Source organism: Megalops cyprinoides, chromosome 20, assembly GCF_013368585.1.
Source record: "Megalops cyprinoides isolate fMegCyp1 chromosome 20, fMegCyp1.pri, whole genome shotgun sequence".
NCBI lineage: Eukaryota > Metazoa > Chordata > Actinopteri > Elopiformes > Megalopidae > Megalops > Megalops cyprinoides.
Window position 1 is genome coordinate 7,952,431 of NC_050602.1, and position 18,950 is coordinate 7,971,380.

General features: G+C 53.4%; 1 protein-coding gene across 1 annotated transcript in view; it reads right to left on the reverse strand.

Moving 5' to 3' along the window:
- Positions 1 to 255: 255 nt before the first annotated feature.
- hs6st1a (heparan sulfate 6-O-sulfotransferase 1a) overlaps positions 256 to 18,950 on the reverse strand; it is a 101,628-nt gene continuing 82,933 nt past the window's right edge. Inside the window, exon 2 of the mRNA XM_036554865.1 lies at positions 256 to 960. Coding sequence (XP_036410758.1) covers positions 267 to 960 — 694 coding nt within the window. The 3' untranslated portion in view covers positions 256 to 266. The remainder of the gene's footprint in view (positions 961 to 18,950) is intronic.

An 18,950-nucleotide genomic window follows, 5' to 3' on the forward strand; every position in this document is an offset into this window, starting at 1 on the left:
GGGGCGTGGCGCCGCACCGCTCCGGAGGCCCTGCGAGGGATTGTGGGTGCCTGCCTCAGCCGGCCGGGGGGCACCGCCCACCCCCCTGTCCCCCGCCCCCCGTGCGGAGGACACCGCGGGCGCTAACGGACCGAAATGTCACAATCCCTCACAGCAGCCACACAGTCCCTTGCCTCGGCCACCTCCCTCGTCTCTCGTCTGTCCGTCTGTCCGTCCGCCCGCCTCCCGGGAGGGGTGGGTGAGTGGGTGGGGGGGGGGGTTGGGGGCTACCACCGATTAATGATGTGGTTCATGTAATCCTCGGTGGGCAGCCGGGCCACCTCCTCGGCACCCTCCTCCCGCGGCGGCTGGGGGAACTGGGCCTGGTTCCGGAGCCGCTGCTCCCGGCGGTCCAGCTGCCGCTTGTACTGGTAGCGCTGCTGGAAGAGGTCCTTGGCGTAGTCGTACAGCTGCATGTCCAGCTCGTTGAGCTCCTCGATGCGCAGGATGGTGTCGTTGTCCACGTCCACGCCGGCCGCCCGCGTGCTGTTGTACTGCACGAAGGGCCGGATGAACTTGAGCCGGAAGGTGCGCTCGAACAGGTACTGCGTCTTGCGCTGGAACTCGGTCAGGCCGAAGAAGGCCATGTCGCGCAGGTTCTTCTTGGCCGACTCCAGCAGGATCTGGGCGCGCTTCTTCTCGGGAACGAAGGACATGTTGTAGCAGCCCACCAGGCTGAGGTCGGCCAGCATGCGCACCTGCCGGTTGTTGGCCAGGTTGTAGGGGCAGTCCATGAACTGCTGCAGCGTGCAGCCCGACCAGTCCGTGCCCTCGTAGCAGGCGGGCAGCTCCTCGGGCGTGGGCGTGCGCCCGTCGCACATGTGCAGCGACGTCTTCCAGGTGGCGCCGCGCTGCACGTGACGCCACTCGCTCAGGTAGCGCGACACCGGGTCCCGCAGGAGCGTGATGTAGTAGAACTTCCTGCAGGGGGCGACAGAGAGAGAGAGAGAGGGAGCGGGGTTAAAATAGCCAAAGCTCCAATCGCACTTAATTCATGTTTCTCCGAGCCCCTATCAAAACCCTGACCCTTATTTGACACCCCTTTGACATTTATCTGCTTGAGGTCCTTTGTCAGTAGATGACTGAAGGTATTTAAAGTGCTTTTTGTTCATTCGTTCCTGCTCAGCAAACTGCTAACACAGATCAGTATTCAACCTAATTTCAATTAATTCGTTTTGGAATTGATTGTTAAAGGACCCGAGGCAATGAGCTGAACAACCAATTAAGCTTAATTGACAGAGGCTACCTTTTTTTTTGTTTTTGGGGCACAGAGTAACTGGTATAAACTGCAGAACACTTTATCTTCCCTCTAACAGCAGCACACCTCCAATGACATATTTCAGAAGATGATTCACGGCAGACAACTGTCAATAGATGTTAAAATCAGATCCGCATTAAATTAGCCACTTACTGAATCTAATTGATAAATGTAAGTTTGAATGAAAATGAGTTCACTTGGTGGGCCCACCAGGACTACGATGCGCTGCACCGTTCGGCCTGCAGGGTGCGCCCTGGGGACAGTCTAATCCCATTAGCTTGTTTGAAACAGCATCAGGCTTGTCCCCGCCGATGCTCCGGCACACAGCTGTGAATAAATAGGGCCCTTAACGCCAAAAAAACAATCCAGAAGACTACGCAGCAGTCGGTCACTTTGTGATGCCTGCTCATTAATCATTGATCCATCTAGTCAGGGCCAATTTATGTCGGATTAGAGGATGAGCTTTATTTAAGCAGCTGAGTCATTTTCTTCTTCCCAAACTGACTGCGCCGAGCTGCGCCTCTCCCAGCTGAAACAGTACAGAGAGGAGCCGGGCGGAGGAGAGAGATATTTATCTCCCTGGCCCCTGATTAAGACCGCCGCTCTGCTTCATTTATGAGGGATGGTGAAGGACAGAGGGTCTGTGGAGGCCCCGCCTCACGCCTTCCTCTCTCGGACCCGGCCACACACACGTACAAGAGAAAACACACTCCCCACACTCCTTCCAGGGAGTCACACTGAATGCGATTCCTTCAGTCACCTGTCTGACCCCTCTCTGAGACACGCCAGCATTAGGCTACGTCACCCTCAGGCCAGCTGCTGCCTCCCCAGGGGGTGTCCTTTTACACACAACAGCAATTCACACTCACTGCACGCGATTAATAAAGAGCTCCACGAGGCCTGGTCTGGCACAGCGCAGGAAAGGATGGAATGGAGAAAATGATGAAAGGAGAGGATGGGAGGAGGAGGAGGAGGAGGAGTGCGATGGGGGGGGAGTGAAATGCAAACAGACGGTGGAAGAGAAAAGGGGAAGGAGGCTGGAGGTAGGAGAGACAGAGCGAGAGAAGGAAGAAAGGGAAGAAAAGAGAGAGATGGGTGAAAGTATGAGGGGTGAAACCACAGGGAAAACAGAAGCAGATAAATGGAGAGGAAAAAAAAGGATGGGGAGGGGAATGAGAGAGAGGAAGAGAGAGGAACAGAGGGAGAAACCTAGAGAACTCCAGATGTGGGAGAGAACTGGCAGCTCTGGGAAAAACACACTCTTAACTGGGCGGGTTTGAAGAGAAATGGTGACATAAACAGATAAGGTATCAGGGGGAGGGAACAGGTGTAATGTTGATAGAGACATCAGGCTCCTGCTGCAGGTGTCTACAGGAAACAAGACCCCGCTTTTTAACCCTCTACCAGCCAGGGTTCCACAAATAAGGGAAGGAGGGTGGACTATTCGAGTGGATCTCGCATGTGCCGACGCAGCGTACACCCAACAACCTCCACCGCAAGCTATGAACCTCAAAAACCACTCGTCTATCCCAGGATGTGAGAACGCGTGAAAGAAAACTCCAGGACGTGCTTCTCTTTTCGCTTCTGCTATGGAGTCAGAGGAGGGCCGAACGGTGCCACTATGCCACCGGCCTTATGGTTGCTGACTTCCAGAGACCTCTCTGCTCTCCAGTGAAAGCCCAGCCCGCTTTGTCATGTGAGCGGGAGCTGTGCTTTTGTCTCTGCGCCACGTCCCGGTCATCTCGTGGTGACGCCATAATGACGTGGCAGTGTTGCCACCGTGTTACATCAGCACCTTTGTTTGACCCGTAACAGGTGTCCCATTACCGGTCGGAGACAGGAGAGAAGGAGAGGTAAGAGAGGGTGGAAGAACAGGGGAAAGGAAAGGGAAAAAAAAAACCTTTTTGACAAATTGACGAGAGACATGGAAATTCTGTCAACGTCACACCCGGACCTCTGCTCCTTGGCACCCCCCCCTCGCTCCCTCCATGCTGCCATACACCCCCCCCCCCCCCAACACTCGCACCTCCACCCTGTCCCTCTGCCTCTCGTGCTGACAGAAAGAGATATGACACTCCGATCCAACAGCGAAGCTTCCCGGCTTTCCGAGCAGAACACCCTCTACAAACACGACAAGACAGATTGCCCTGTAAAATACACAGCGCTGCTCAATGCAACCGCTTCCCTCCCAGGCCCCCGCAACAATCAGCCCGCAAAGATTCATTCATCGGGAGAGAGAAGCTTCAAATCTCAGCTACAGGCCCAGGTGATGACTGGGCCTGGCAATCGATAGATGAAGAGCGGGATGCGCTTTCAGGGGGTGGAGCGTGAAGACACAGTTGGGGGGAATGAGACTCTGGTTAATGTTCCCCTGCATGTGCCCGTTCACGCACCCCCGCCCCCTCCCCCTCCTCCCCTGAACTCTCTCAGGCGTCGTCTCTTTGTTCAGCCAAAATGGAAAGAATTAGCTGCAACGGAGGAAGGCTGAGCGAGCGCAGAGTCAGCATGGGGCCAGCGATGAGGCAGCGAAAGGCCAGCACAGGGCCAGCGAGGAGTCCGAGAGGGCCCGGCGAGGAGCTGGCACAGAGCCGGTGCTGGGCCAGCGTGGTCCCCTGCTGCCTTTTTACTGCAGCACGCCCCCCCCTTTAAACACAGGTGCGGCGCGCAGCCTCCAGAACAGGACGGCCTGGGATCAGTCCTCAGCCGCGCTGCAAAGAGACGAGGGAATGCCGCTCGCCAGCTCCCTCGGCCCCCCTGCTAATCGCCGTCCCGCTGGTCAGGAGAGAGCGGCGGGCCTTAGCTCCCGCATCGCGGGCGACACTGGTGCTCCAGCAGGGCCCAGAGAGCCAGCGAGTGCCCTGCCTGTCTCCCGGAGAGAGCAGGAATGGCAGCGCGGTCAGCACTCTGCATATTTGGCCACGCTGATTGGGTGACTTTAGACAGACTCCTCCTTTATAATGCCTGGAGGATGACAGGAAGAGTCTTTCGCAAGAAAACAAAGCAACTATGAATTTGACTTTCATTGTTTGCCTTTGAACAGACGGCGATTCACTACCTGGAACCAAAACAAATGAGTAAATAACAAAAACTGAATAAAGCTCTCGTCCTTGTCATGCGATTTAAAAGGTGGGGGTCCCGCAGCGGCCACTAGATGGCGATAGAGGCAAAGTCTTGCACTCGCCCTCTCCTCTGCACAAAGGGGCCGTTTGTGTGACCTCATCTGTTAATTAATGTCTTCCTGGCTATTACACAGATGCGCTCGCCGGCTTTCGTTACGCAACGCGTTTTGTCCGCAGACGAGCGATCGAGAACGGACCGCCAGAGCTGACGGTGTCAGCGCAATCGCGCTCTGACGGCGAGCGCCTGGAAGGGCGATGCAAAGGCCGCTCCGCTTGCGTCGCCTCTCGGCCCAATGCGCTCTCATTTTGCCATTTGGCACTTTGCCTCCTCGGGCTGGAACAAAGCGCCGGTAACCGGAGTGCAGCGTTATGGCTACTGTGTAAACTCATTTGCACCTGTTTCATCTCAAAAGCAATTTGCGAAATCCCGTTCACGCGGGTCGGTTTTAAACCGGAGGAGGAGAGTGTTGATTCCGAAAGCGCCCCGGTCTACACAAATATGCAAACATCCGACCAAAGCCGTGATGTTTGCATAAGCACTGGAGATGTTGCGCCTGCATCTTTATTTGTAACTTAGTGCATTCACGTTCTCAGGGTCTGGAGTATGCAGTTTTACTTAAGAGCTGTGACAGAGAGCACAGGCTAACAGAGAGACAGAGGGAAGGAGGAAGAGGAAGGGAAAGAGGGAGGGAAGCAGGGATGAAACAGACTGAAGAGAGTGGGAGAGAGGGAAAGAGAGAGAGAAAAGAGGGAAGGAGGAAGAGAGCGTATAGAAGGAGTTGAGAGTGAGGCAGACAGAGAGAAAGGGGAGAGAGGATGCTCTGTCAAGTTATTGCGCTTGCAGTGCAGAGGGAATGGAGGGAGACTGCTGGCATAAGCACATTAGAGAGACAGAGATTGTGCGTAATGAGTGGGAGTGTGTTTGTGGGGTGGGGAGTGTGTGTGTGTGGGGGGCTGTGAGTTTGTGTGTGGGCGTGGGGGTATTGTGTGGGTGTGTGTGTTTGTGTATATGTGAGAGTGTCCTAGTGTGAGTGTGTTTGTGGAATTGTGTGTGAGAGTGTGAGTGTCTGTGTGTGCGTATATGTGTGAGTGTGTGTTGTGGGGCTCGTGTGTGTGTGTGTGTGTGTGTGCACGTGCATCAGTGTATGTACGGGATTGTGTGTGTGTGTGTGTGAGTAAGAGTGTCTGCATATGCGTGTGTGTTGCGGGGGTTTGTATGTGTGTGGGTGTGGGGGAGCGCATGTACGCGTGCGTGCGAGATCGTGTGAGCTGCCTGCTCCATGTTAGGCCTGATTAGAGAAGTCTACACACGCCAATAAACAGGTAATGACCTCGCAGTCCCCACTCCCACTCTCCGTCAAGCCAGCCAATATTAATAACCCATCCCAGAGCGGCGTGATTAATTCCTCTGAGAGAGGCCGCCAGCTTCCACACCACCATAAATGACTAATGCTGCGTGTGTACGCGTGTGTGTCCAGCCGAGAGCGGTCATTACACTGCCAGAATAACACACACACGCACACACAGGGGAGGGTGAGGCGCATGAAAGGAGTCTAGGACAAAGCCCTTTCACTCATTCAGCCTAATTTTATTTAGTCATTTATATTTTAGCGCTCATAACAAAATAACTGCCACAGAGCGGTTTACAGATCACATTCCGTATTAACTATTCATGAGTTCCTCTGAAATCCCTCTTTTTCTCGCACGAGAAATGATAAAGATTCAAGAGGATGCTGTCAACTTTGTCTGCCTCTAGGATTCAGGTAGGTCAGACACCAGACAACAGTGGTGTGTGTGTGTGTGTGTGTGTGTGTGTGTGTGTGTGTGTGTGTGTGCATGTGTGCGTGTGTGTCTATGTGGTACATTTCCCCATGGGAGTGAGTGAGTGTAAGAGTGTGTGAGTGTGTGTGTGTGTGTGTGTGTGTGTGTGTGTGTCTATGTGGTACATTTCCCCGTGGGAGTGAGTGAGTGTAAGAGTGTGTGTGTGAGTGTGTGTGTGTCTGTGTGTGTGTGCGTGTGTGTGTGTGTGTGTGTGTGTGTGTGTGTGTGAGGGTGTAGGTAGATTGCCACTCTGTTCCTCTGTCCTCACTCTATCCCTGGGGAAAAAAAAAGCCAAAAACCCCTAATCTGATGAGTCATTTTTCAGTGAAGGAAACAAAATGTCGGGTGGAGAATCGAGGAGAATCGGGGGACCCCTGCGGAGCCACCGCAGGTACGCATCTTTCGACGCTCCTGGGACAGACCCCGATCACTAACGGCACCAGTGTGGCCCACCTCCCCTACAGACTGTGCCAATTACAGGGAGTGGAGCTCCGCCCCCTCCTTTTATTCCCGCCTCACGGGGGAAATGACAGCGCGCGCCGCAGTCACGGGAGATCAAACGGCAGTCCCGGCTCAGGGTGACGTGACGACACGAGCGATGCTAACTGCCGCTGACAGCACACAGCAGCCCCCTGCTCAAATATACACGCCCGTCCCACCACCTGCTACGCTCCTGTTGATGGTGTGGCTGGTGTCTGCTTTGAAAGTGGGGCTGAGTGCAGCTCAGAGGCGGACTGGGCAGATCCTGTAGAGAGTGACAGTCAAACCCAGAGAGGGGGAGGGGGTCGTCCCGGGCTGGGTTGGGTCACTACTGCGTCCTCCACTGTTGGAGCAAAGGCAGCCTGACTGGGGTGCTCCAGAGGAGAGAGGATAGAAGGAGAAAGGAGAGAGGGGCTCCATATTGATTTTCAAACGCTGGAAGCCACGCAGCTTTGTTTCCTGAGATACCCAGCAGCACATACACACAGGCAAACACACACACAGACACACACAAGTAAACACACACACAGACACACACACAGGCAAACACACACACAGACACACACACAGGGAAACACACACACAGGCAAACACACACACAGACACACACACAGGGAAACACACACAGACACACACAGGCAAACACACACAGACACACACACACACACACATCAAAACACACATACACAGAAACACATCCACCTCCACACACATACACACACACACCCAAAGAAACACAAACACAGGGAAACATGGAAACACACACACACGGAAACACATCCACATCCACACACACACACACACACATACACACACTCAAAGAAACACAAACACAAAGCATTCTGCAATGGGGGGTGGCACGCCTGTACCCAGCGAGGCTGTTGGGCGTGGCACACAGGTGCGCGGTGGCCCCGCAGAGAGACCTCTCCGTCAGCACCACTGACTGTACCTCCGCAGCCGCTCAGAGGTAATTGGCCCAGCCGGCCAGGGACAGGCCGGACCAACAAGCCAGAAATATATATATAAAAAAAGCTCTTATTAGCAAATATAAATATGCCACTTGCAGCGCGGCCATGCGGAGAGAAAGGTCGTGTAGCCTGAAGAGGAATTAGAAGAAGAGGAAAGCAGGCAGACAGACCATAATGAGCAGAGAGGGGAATGTAATATCCCAGCTTCTGAGGGCTCGGGGAGGAGGATATTCGGGTCTGGTTTTGACTGCACTACGGGGACTGGATTATACATGGGAGAAGGGGAGAGAGTGACGCTAGCAGGGTGTATTATGCAAATGGAGACGTGCAGCCGGATCTGATCTGACGGGGCCTTCCTCTGATGGGCTGCGTGGAGTCTCGGGGAACGCTGCACGACCCCCCCCCCCCCCCCCACCACCATCCTCCCACTCTCCACCCCAATTGAGGCATCTGTCTCAATTTCCCTGTGCCTTTACCCAGCCCGGACTTCCCCTGACTGAGGTCTGACCAGCATCTTAAAACAGAGGCGCGATGTAGTTTGGCGGGGGGGGGGGTGGCATTGTTTTTGTTGTGAAAAAGAAACTCTCCGCCCGGCTTCACCGGCAAACGAACCCGCCCCTTCAGCCAAGCTAATGGCCTCCTTGGCAACCCCCCCGGTCACGGTAATCACTACCATAATACACCGCGTGGCACTCGGGCGGGGAGCTAACCGAAGGCTGGCGGCCGCATGCGTGTCTGAACGGAGGCTCACTCTGACAGGGCACGGAAACCTCGGCGACCAAGTTCGCCGCAGCAGCATTGATTCTCGCTATAATCTGCCGTTGAAGTTCGCTAAATGTTTCCTCCGATGGTTGACGCATCAGTGCGGTACTTTGACCACATGAATGAAATCTGATGCTTTCTGGTGTAAAGCGGCATTCAGATATTTGTGCATTACTCATGTAATTATATGTTTCTGTGCATTCGATTAGCCCGATTGAATTCTTTCCATTCAGCGATGGGCAGGGAGGGGTATGCGATACAGAGCACACGCCGCTGGACTCTGTTAGAAGCAGAAAAAAACCCTCCTCCATTTATCTGTTAAGCATTTCGTGGATCAATTTCCCCTGACTGCAGTTAAAAAGTGTCTGTGAATATGTATGCATCAGCTTAGAGTTAATGAACTCCATGCAGCCCGGTCTGACGCAGTGAGGGAGACAGGCCACACGCACAGACACACACATACACGCACACACACTGCGATTCTGTTTCACAAACAGGCACACAGACATCTCTCTCTCTCTGTTTCTCCCTCACAAACACACACATGCACGCGCACACGCACACACACACACACACACACACACACATACATTCTCTTCTAAATACAGACACACAGAATTCTCTCTCTCACACACACACACACACATACACACACAGATTCTCTTTCACATATAGGCACAGAATGTACACACGTGCGTACACACACACACACACACACACACACACACACACACAAGCTTACTTTTTTAATTAAAAAAACAATGTCAGTTATGCTGGGTGTAACTTGAAAGGCAGAAACAAAAGCGATAGCGCGGAGTGACAGCACTAGAGGCAATGAGACGTGATCAAACCGTTTGTGATCTGAGAGAGAGGCGTCCCAACGGAGCGCCTCACAGTTATATATAGCCAGCCGCGGCGTGGCGGAAGTGGCTCTGCTCTTGAGGACAGAAAGCCATAAAACCCCTCACAGGTAAGAGAGGAGAGGAGCTGAACAATTCCCCTCTATCCCCTAAAGATAACGTTCAAGAGGAACACTTATGCTGTTAGTTTGCAGGAGTGAGCAAACAGATACAGGCATTTCCTCTTCCTCTTTCACACACACAGGACACACAAGTGCACACGTATGCACTAGGCTTTTAACAGAACATGGCTAATTGATAGATAATTATAGATTACTTGGATCAGTATTCAGATGTTTGCTGGTTAATATAAAACTGAGGGAAACCATACAGAGGCACCACTGTTTCTTATAGCCCTCCTTCTGAACACCATGCAGAACAATGGGCTCTTAACTCTCCCTGACCTCTGAATGATAATCCCGATAAAGACCTCACAGACAGTCTGAGCCTCACCCCCCGACCCTGGACTGGAGCTCACTGCCTGTCTCTTATCCTAAATGAGCTGCCCGAGTCCTAGCTGAACAGACATGCTAGACGTGCCTTATCCACAAAAGGCAGATTTTCGCTCATTTAAAACACCCTGTCCAGTTTCGTTATATACGCAGTGGTATCTTCCCCACCTCCCAAGCTGTGTGTCTTGGCAAATTCACCATTCTGCACTGCATGCCGGTTTCAATTTGATTTGATGAACCCACGAGCCTATTTCTACACTCCGGATGTGGAGATTCATATGGAGGCTCCGTGGCAGCCTGTAGACCTCTGCCTAACTCAGGCCAAGCTGTGACTCTGCATTTTAGTTTAACAGCCGTGTCGGGCAGCGTTTGCACGGCGCTGAGCACAATGGTGTCTTCGTCAAAGTCAAAGAAGTTGACTGAACCTGGTCGTTCGAGGACGGCAGCTGGTTGCTTCTTTGGTCAGGAGGCTTCGGAGAACGCGGCTGGCGGTCCACACACAGACACGAGCGCTCTGGAGAGAAACACCATGCCTCTCGACCGCGCCACACCGCACCGCTCTGCTAAAGAAATTACAGGCCTGCGGGGCTGCAAGCTCAGATTGGCTCTGCGGGCTGAGGACGGGCCGCCAGTTACAGAGCACTCAGGAGGCCATTTGCGCACACCCCACCACTCCGAAATGTATCATTTCTCTCCTCAAGGAGAGCAGAACCTCCCTTCCAGACAACAACTTCAGACAGAGAAGGTATCGACTGACTCTGAAACTCCATTCTTCTCCAGCTCCGAGGGATTGTGTGTGTGTGTCTGTCTGTGTGTGTAACGCAAAAAATAGGAATATAACGCAAAAAAGACTGTAAAGTACAAAACCTGATGATTCATAAGCACACATGTACACGCGCACACTCGCACACCCACGCGCACACACAGAACCGCCGTGCAGAAATCAAAGCAATACATTTGCTTCCCTCCTCGTTTCGCCACCGGAGGCGGGCGGCGCGCCCGTGTCCTGACCTTGCCGAATTGCTTAGGCCGGTGTGATCACTGAGGCGGGACGATCCGCGGGGGTGAGGATGCAGAGGCGCAGTAATTAATTTCCCGGTGACGGGACAATGAACTCGAACAGGTAATCTGGGGGATATATGGCCTCTCCGTCAGGATGAGATGGAGGCCATCCACCTTTAACGTCAGAGCCCCCCCCCCCCCCCCCCTCTCCCACCCACTGCCTGCCACCCCCGCAGAAAGGACGACCCAACAGCAACGGACACTATCCCAGGCACTGGTCAACCAAGCCCACCCTCTCGCACAAGACTCAAACACGACTCCAAACTCAGCTCATAACTTTGACATTGCTGCTTTGGTGTCAATTTTTTTTTTTAAAAAAGGTACAAATTAAAAAACGGGTTTTTAATCGCAGCGCTAACTGGCGTGGAGGCCCGCAGAAGCACAGGCTCTTCCTCGTTCCTCCCCGCTTCCCCTCCCTCTACCCTGGATGGCCTCGCTGAAGCGCTGCAATTAAAGCTGCTCTGTATTCCGGTGTAGCTCCACCACGCAGCCTGCTAATTGCGGAGTGCAACAGCAGCGTTATTACCAGGGAACGCGTGTAGCCGCCTTGGGCAAATTAGCACCGCTTTCACGCTTTCAGGCCAGGTGGCTTTTAAAACACAAAAAAAAACCCCAAAAAAATCCCTCCTGTCTACACCTTGACCTCCCAGACAACACCCCAGCCCCACCCACTCATGCCCACTCTCCACTCTCACCCCCCCCCCCCTCCCCTCAGCCTTTTAAAAAGGAAATGACGAGTGCTTAGACGTGTTGCTGTGGGCAACAAGGCTTTTTGGAAAGTCATCAGCCCGAGAGGCCCAGAAAGCCATTCACCAGAAAAGCCTGGAAAAGGACACGTGTTTGCACACCTTCTTACCTTTGGAGTGCCATTCAGGTAAGGCAGGGCCAGGGGGGAGAGCAGGCATTGCAGACCAGGAGAAAACCCAAGATGTCAGCAACCAGGCAGTTGAGGAGAAAAGAAAGAGAGAGGGAGAGAGGGAGAAAGGGAGGGGGGGGAGAATTTCAATTAGGTTTCTAATGCTGTCAGAGGAGCCGGGCTAGCGCCGGAATGATTTATCAAAGTTATTGCTTCTCTCGGTAATGAGAAAACATGTCACACGCCGAGTGCGGGAATATGACGGGCAAAAATGAGCCGCCTTTTGTCTTGGAAGGGAAAGAAAACAAACCAGTGCTGGAGACTAACATTTCGTACACGGAATGAAATCCTGATTTATTTTCAAAGCCCCGGGAAACATCGCTCCGAAATTTCCCTTCTGTTCGGGGGAACGGCACCCCGTCTTCCACCCTTACAGGCTAACGCGGAGGGTTTTTAAATTGGATGTTTTTTGTTCCGTTTTGTTTCGCGCTTCACTTTGGTACAGGAGCCAGCCGTTCCCCCCACAGAGCCAAATTTTGGCCTTGAGGGTCCAGGCAGGCTGGGCGCGGAGCGGAGGGGAGAGGCGCATGGCTTTCGGTCGGTCCCGGGGTTGTGTTCACAGTGAAAACAGCTTTTCCGTGGAGCCTGGCCCACTCCTACCTGCAGCCCGAGCTGCTCTCTGACAGACAGGGCCTGCACGCCCATCTGTCAGTCTGTCAGGGCCCACCGAGGGCCCGCTGGAGATAAACAGCACGACATTCTCCTGTGTGGGGGCAGGCTTTGATGACAAAGGGAACCTGCTCATGGCTCTGAAGCCAGGTGCTCTGAGGCCTGAGGATCAGTGACTGTGTGCCAGGAGAGAGGCAGAGGCATATGTCATCAGGGAAGCTGATATATACCCAGAATGCCGCAGGGTGTAAGGAGGTGTCAGTACAAGCCTACCAAACAGACTGCAGGGTTTTCACATCTACTGCTGAGACAACACATTCTTTATGCACACTCACACACACACACACACACACACACACACAGACATAAAGGTACATATATATATGCATGGAAAAACAGACAGGCATAGACACATCCGCAGGCAAGGTATACACACAGGAACAGGAAAGAGACCCAAAGCCAGTACAAAATGGAAGTTATCTGAGCACGCTTATGAGTACCGAAGACCTGAATGCACTAAACCCTGAGCGTGAGGCCACTGCACAGCCTGACAGAGACTGCATTCTTCACTCCAGCTTTCCCCCGCCTCTTGCCTCCGTATCCGAGCGCACGCAGACAGGGCGTCTCGGGGTCTTATCTCCCTGATGAACAATTCAGATAAGAAGGAATGTAAAATACCTCCAGGGGGAACACATGTAGCTCTCATTCTTTCAAGGGCAACTGATGGGAAATGCAGCTCTGTTAAAGAAGCCATGTGGGAAATGTAGTTCTGTGAAGGAAGCCTGAGTGGAAATGTAGTTCTGTGAGGAAAAACTGGTGAGAAATGGAGTTCTGTGTGGATAAGCCAGCGGGAAATGTAGTTCTGTGAGGGAAGCCTGAGTGGAAATGTAGTTCTGTGAGGAAAAACTGGTGAGAAATGGAGTTCTGTGTGGATAAGCCAGCGGGAAATGTAGTTCTGTGAGGGAAGCCTGAGTGGAAATGTAGTTCTGTGAGGAGAAACTGGTGAGAAATGGAGTTCTGTGTGGATAAGCCAGCGGGAAATGTAGTTCTGTAAGGAGAACTAATGAGATATTTTGCTGCATGAGAAACTGGCGTAAAATGTAGTCCTGCGAGAATACACTGGTGGGAAATGTAGTTCTGTGAAGACAAGTGATGGGAAATGTAGCTGTGTGAGGAAAAACTAATGGGAAATATAGCTGGGTTAGGAGAAACTGGTGCGAAATGTAGTTCTGTGAGAATAAACCGGTGGGAAAGGTAGTTACGCGAGGAAAAACTGGTAGGTCTGTGACAGTGTAATGCTCCCTGAGTTTTAGTCACATTTATTTCTCAGGATATTCTTAATACTCACCTCAGTAAGGCAGAGTAGACAGTTTAACTATGCTATTTTTCCCTTTTTTTGTCAGAAGGGTTATATTATTCTAAATCATGGTCTAAAAGAGTCATGCCTCAACTGCATAAATACAAGTTCAGCCCATTCAGGCGAAGCTGGGGAGCCAGTGCTGACACATGTTGAATTACTTGAAATGTGTGGGATATGATATACGGCGGCCCCAGCCTTCAGATGGAGGAATGCAGATGAATTTCCCCGAGCCCAAAGCGGCCCTTCCCTCAAAGTCCATATTTCACCCCGATCCAAAACACTCAGCGCGCCTGCTGCCGGCTGCGACTGTTTACACGGCATGCAGCGGACGTGAGAGTCCCATGATTCACGGCGGCGGCGCCGAGGCCCAGATCCCTTCAAAGGCGGGGTGGAGAATGCGTGCCGACGGACACCATGACTCCCCGAGTCTTCGACTGTCAACGATGGCAGAGAACGATCCTCTCCAACAGGTGTGTAAGCAAACCCCCACATCCCCACCCCCCCTCAAACCCATGATTTACAGAGGGTGTGTGACATTTTGGAACCAAGCTGTGACAGAAATGATGTGTCACCAGTGCGGAGCTGGAAGCCCTGGGCTGTTAGATGTCCCTAGTGAAGGCACACAATATTCTCGCAACACTGGTGTGACGTTGGATGGACTTGTCACACAAGAAATAGCTGGGTCACCTCCAAACCGCAGTCTGAAGCTCAGAAAAACTGTATTCTGTTTAACGCCCTCTCTCCCCCACCCCCCGACAGTTCCTGTTCCCCCCCCCCCCCCCCCCTCTATGTGCTGGTGCCGCTCCAGTACCTTTTCTTCCTCGCACCCGGCGCCGACTCACCCAGGCGATTGATTGGCCCTCTCTGACTCTGCTTATTCAGCCAATGAGGCGTTGCCCTGCGCGGCTCTCTGCATTACAAAACTGCAGTCTGTCGTATCGATCCCAAGGTCAGGGACAACTCTCTGGTGACCGGGCAGCCCGCTCCGCCACCTCCGCCTACGCGCCGCTGCCAGAGAGCCACGCTCCCTCCCTCATCCCCACCCCCTTGCCCCCTCCCTCCCGCTTTCTCTCCCCTTCTCCGTCCTCCCTCCCTGTCGCTCCCTGTTGCTCTCGCTGTGTGGGGCTGTTCTGGGAGAGAGAGCCGGGCCTCCTGCAGCTCGGCAGAGAGAGAGAGAGACGCTCCCGCTCCCATCAGCACGCCGCCTCCATGGGCGGTGAGAGAGACACTTCAGGGATTCCCCAGGCTGACGGCTCAGGTAGGATGAGCCTTCCTTGGGAGAGGGGCTGGCAGGGGTTGAGGGGGGGTGGAATGCCCCGGTCCCGTCGGCGGGGTCCGTCTCCGCCGTCCCTACATAAACGGGACGTCCTGCTGCTGTGTGTGGCTTTACGGCGGCCCTCATGACACGTGACCTGCACGGGGGGGACGTGCGCCGTCCAATGCAGAGGCGGGAAGCACTCACGACACCCAAAAAAGAGACACGTCGTGTCTGCTCACTGAGCTGCTCACAAAGCAGGCTTGAGAGATCCGATGCCAACATCAGAGAAATGAAAGAAACAAAGACAAATTAGGAGAGCCTCATCTCTCAGAATACCAGGGGGATCAGAGCTGAAAGACACAGATTTATAAACAAATACATGCAAGAGGGGACGGTAATGATGAAAAGGCTTATTTTCCCCACAACACCTTTCTGTGAGTCCACAGACTGCAGCCAGTCCTCAGATCCCAGACAAGCGTTTGGCTAACGTTGCTGAAATGCACCTGAGTGCTGATCAGCGCAGCAAGATGAAGAGATGAGGATGGTCGAGAAGGCCGGCCAGCTCAACCCTCTGCCAGCAGGCATACCTGACGATACGAAAACGTACAACCCCAAAAAAAAAAAGGACGACTCATATCGAGCACAGGTGTTGAGGTTTGTTTTCATTAGACGGTGCGAACGGGGCGTGGTTTCGGCTCTCCCCCTCTCCTCCCCCCTCCTCCCCCCTCCCGGCTCCGGTCTCGATCGCCCGCGCTGGCGTCCCCTCCGTCCTGACCTCCTCTCCGCAGTGCTGAACAGACAGAAAAACACAGAGCTCCTTCACTCCCGCTGCTGCAGTCATAACTCACGGACAGGTGAGCGGGTCCGAGAGGGGAGGGGGGAGAGAGGCCGACCTTGAGCCCGGAACGGGAGCTCTTCCTGGCGCTCATCACGGTGGCTGGGGGTGGAACCGAGCCGACCACCCGCGCCCCACCTCCTCCTCCCCCCGCCGCCCGGTCGACCTGCGGGGGCAAGGAAGTGGGTCAGCCCAAATCCCCGCCCCGGGCCGCCCGTCGCCGGACAGAGCACCGTGTGCCTTTGCTATAAATACAGCGCTGGCCCGCTTTAGCGCTCTCCTTCGGTGCCTCTCGGGCCTTCTCAATGACTCTGCACCTCCGCGCGATAATTAAAACACGCGTAAGGCTGGCAGAGCGGGCCTGTCCCTGCCTGCAATGCCGTTTCATTTGATTTTCGGGGGCCATTTGCATTCAGTCTCCTTTCCCTGCGCGGAGCTCCAAGGACAATGCTCACGCTACACACACACACACAGGGAAGGACAATAGCATTGGTCAACTCAGAGCAACGGCTGGATGAGCTAGCAAACATCCGCCACACAGAGAGCAGTCCACTGCCGGACCAATAACAGCCTGCCCCAGGAGAAGTGGCTCAGTGATGTCATCCCTCCCTCACCCGGCCTTCTGTGCTTAATATCCTTCCATGGCGAAGGGGAGGGGGTGTGTACCAGGGACTCACACAGTAACACAGCCTGAGAGAAAGAGGCTCAGACGCCATTAGACCAAGCAGAGGCAGAGGTGCATGTGAAACAGACTCAGACAGAACCAACTCCAGCCAATGATCCCATATCAGGCCCGTGAAAGCTGATCAGCTCCGAGGCTGGAAATAGCCCCAAAGTCGAGACAATGTAGGCTTGGTTGGGTGACAATCTCTGCCTTACCCTGTGTCCACCAATGGGCTTTCAAAAGTCACAGACGCACACACAAAGCTTTGCAAAATCCAGCGGGCACTACTTGGACGCTGTGGGCAAACCGGAATACTCAGTTCCCCAGTTTCAACATAGGACCACAGGGGGTGTAGAGGTCAGATTGCTGGACACAGAGGTAAAGAGTTCTACGTGTGAATGACGAGTGGAAGACTGCTGTTGTACCCTTTGAATGCTGCAGTAAAAATCCATCCCACTGAAGGTGCGTGATAAGATGTAAATTTGTGATCTCAGCAAGGGTGTCTGCTAAGCAAATAGTGGCGTCAACATTAACACGGGCCGCGTGACGGCCATTTCACGCCCTGGTCTGTAGTGGGGACACACCGTGTGGAATGAATCCATTCTACTCCAGCGCAAGTGGATCAGACTGCCTTCCTGTGGACGTGCATGCGTGTGACGCCCCAGCACAGAGAGAGGAGAGCAGCCGCTCACCAGCACATCACACAGAGTCACACCGGAGACCGGGAAGATGTTTGCTTTGTGGAGCCGCGACAGATTCAGCACCACAAAGAGAGCCTCCCGCTTACACTGCACAAATTCCCCAGGGCAAAGCCTATTCCAGCAGACGCTTCGGAACAAAAGTCGGAGGCGAAGAGAAAGGCGGGGCTCCTGGCAAACTCTGGTGCTGGACCCCTGCGATCAATCCTCCAGAAGGGGGCGGGTATGGGCGGATATACGAGATGGGGGTATCCATCGGAAACGAGGCCTTGCATTCAACGCAGATCAACTAAGACCCTGGGGAATTTCAACACCAGATTCTTACAGATTATGGAGACCACTGATTCATCACCTTCACCAGACTGAAGCAAATTCACCCTTCCACCTCTGGACAGGATCCAGGAAGCACTAGCAGGGAGCGAGCTATCGAGCCACACTGCTTAAATTTAAGAAGCACAAAGGGAGGTAATGGATTGATTCACCCCCTGCTTCTGGAGTCTGACTATCCCGGGTACAAGTGGGCCTTACAATTCCTCAGTCTCATAATCTAATACATCCTCCATAATAAACCTTATTCCCCCACAGAGACCGATACAACTTCCAGTCTGTAATCTTGCCTGGAGAGGCCAGGCTCAGAGCCGCTTGCCTCTCCCTCTAAAGCTGATTCCAAAAAATTGCGCCTTCCCTTTAATCCTATCGAGAGGAGGCCCTCGGTCTTGCCCGCGGGTCGCAGCAGGGCGACGGCTTTCGCCTCTGCGGTTGCCGGCGGCGACAGCCCTTAACCCAGGGACGACCCGATCGGAGCACTTAATCCCGCCGACACAAAGCAAGCACACTTGACCGGAATATCCCTTTTTGCCGAAAACGCTTATCCGCTTTCTCCGTAGGAAAGGGGGAGAGAAGGTCTTTCGTAGTTAAGCAGCTGGAGTCTGAGCAGGGCCTTCAAAAGGCAGTTCAGCAGACTCCTTCCAGGGGCAAATAGGAAGAAAAGTCAGAGGTAAGGGACAGCAGTGTGACATAGTAGTAAGGAGCAGGGCTTGTAACCAAAAGGTTTCTGTTTCAATTCCCCACTGGGACAGACCTGTTGAACGCTTAGGCAAGGTACCTAACCCAGAATTGCTTCAGTGAACATCCAGCTGTACAAACGGATAAAACAGTAACCTACCGTATGTAAGTTTCTCCGGATAAGAGTGTCTGCTAAATGACCATAATGTAAAGTAATGTAACGAATAGACATCATGCCACTGGTATCATTTCAGCACTTCACATGACCTTTGAACTTAATGGAGGAGTCAAAATTCAGTCGGGTACACACAAACGGTCTCGGTGGTACAAAATTAAGTGGAGGGAGGCCAGGGCGAGCGCACCTGGATACAGGTCTTCCACAGCCTGTTCCCGCTCTGAGCTATGACCCTGCCCACTTTACCATGCAGCCACAAGCTTGGCAACTAATCCCACTGTTAGGCTTGCGAGGAGTGTCTCACCGCTTATTTCTGGTCCAAAGACATCGGCGATTAAGACCCGGCTGCTCCCGCTCCCACTCTTCCAAGCCCCACGGTTCTCCTGCTGGCCTTCTGTCACCATGGCGACGGGCCATACAGATGAAACGACCAGCAGGCTGGTGCCAGTAAGTTGGGCTACTGAAGGGGTTAAATTCCTCCTAATATTATTTTATTATTTTTACTATTTCTACAGCTCAAGGCAAAGAGCAGATGCTTTTCAGATTCTTTTATCCCCTCTTCTTCACTCC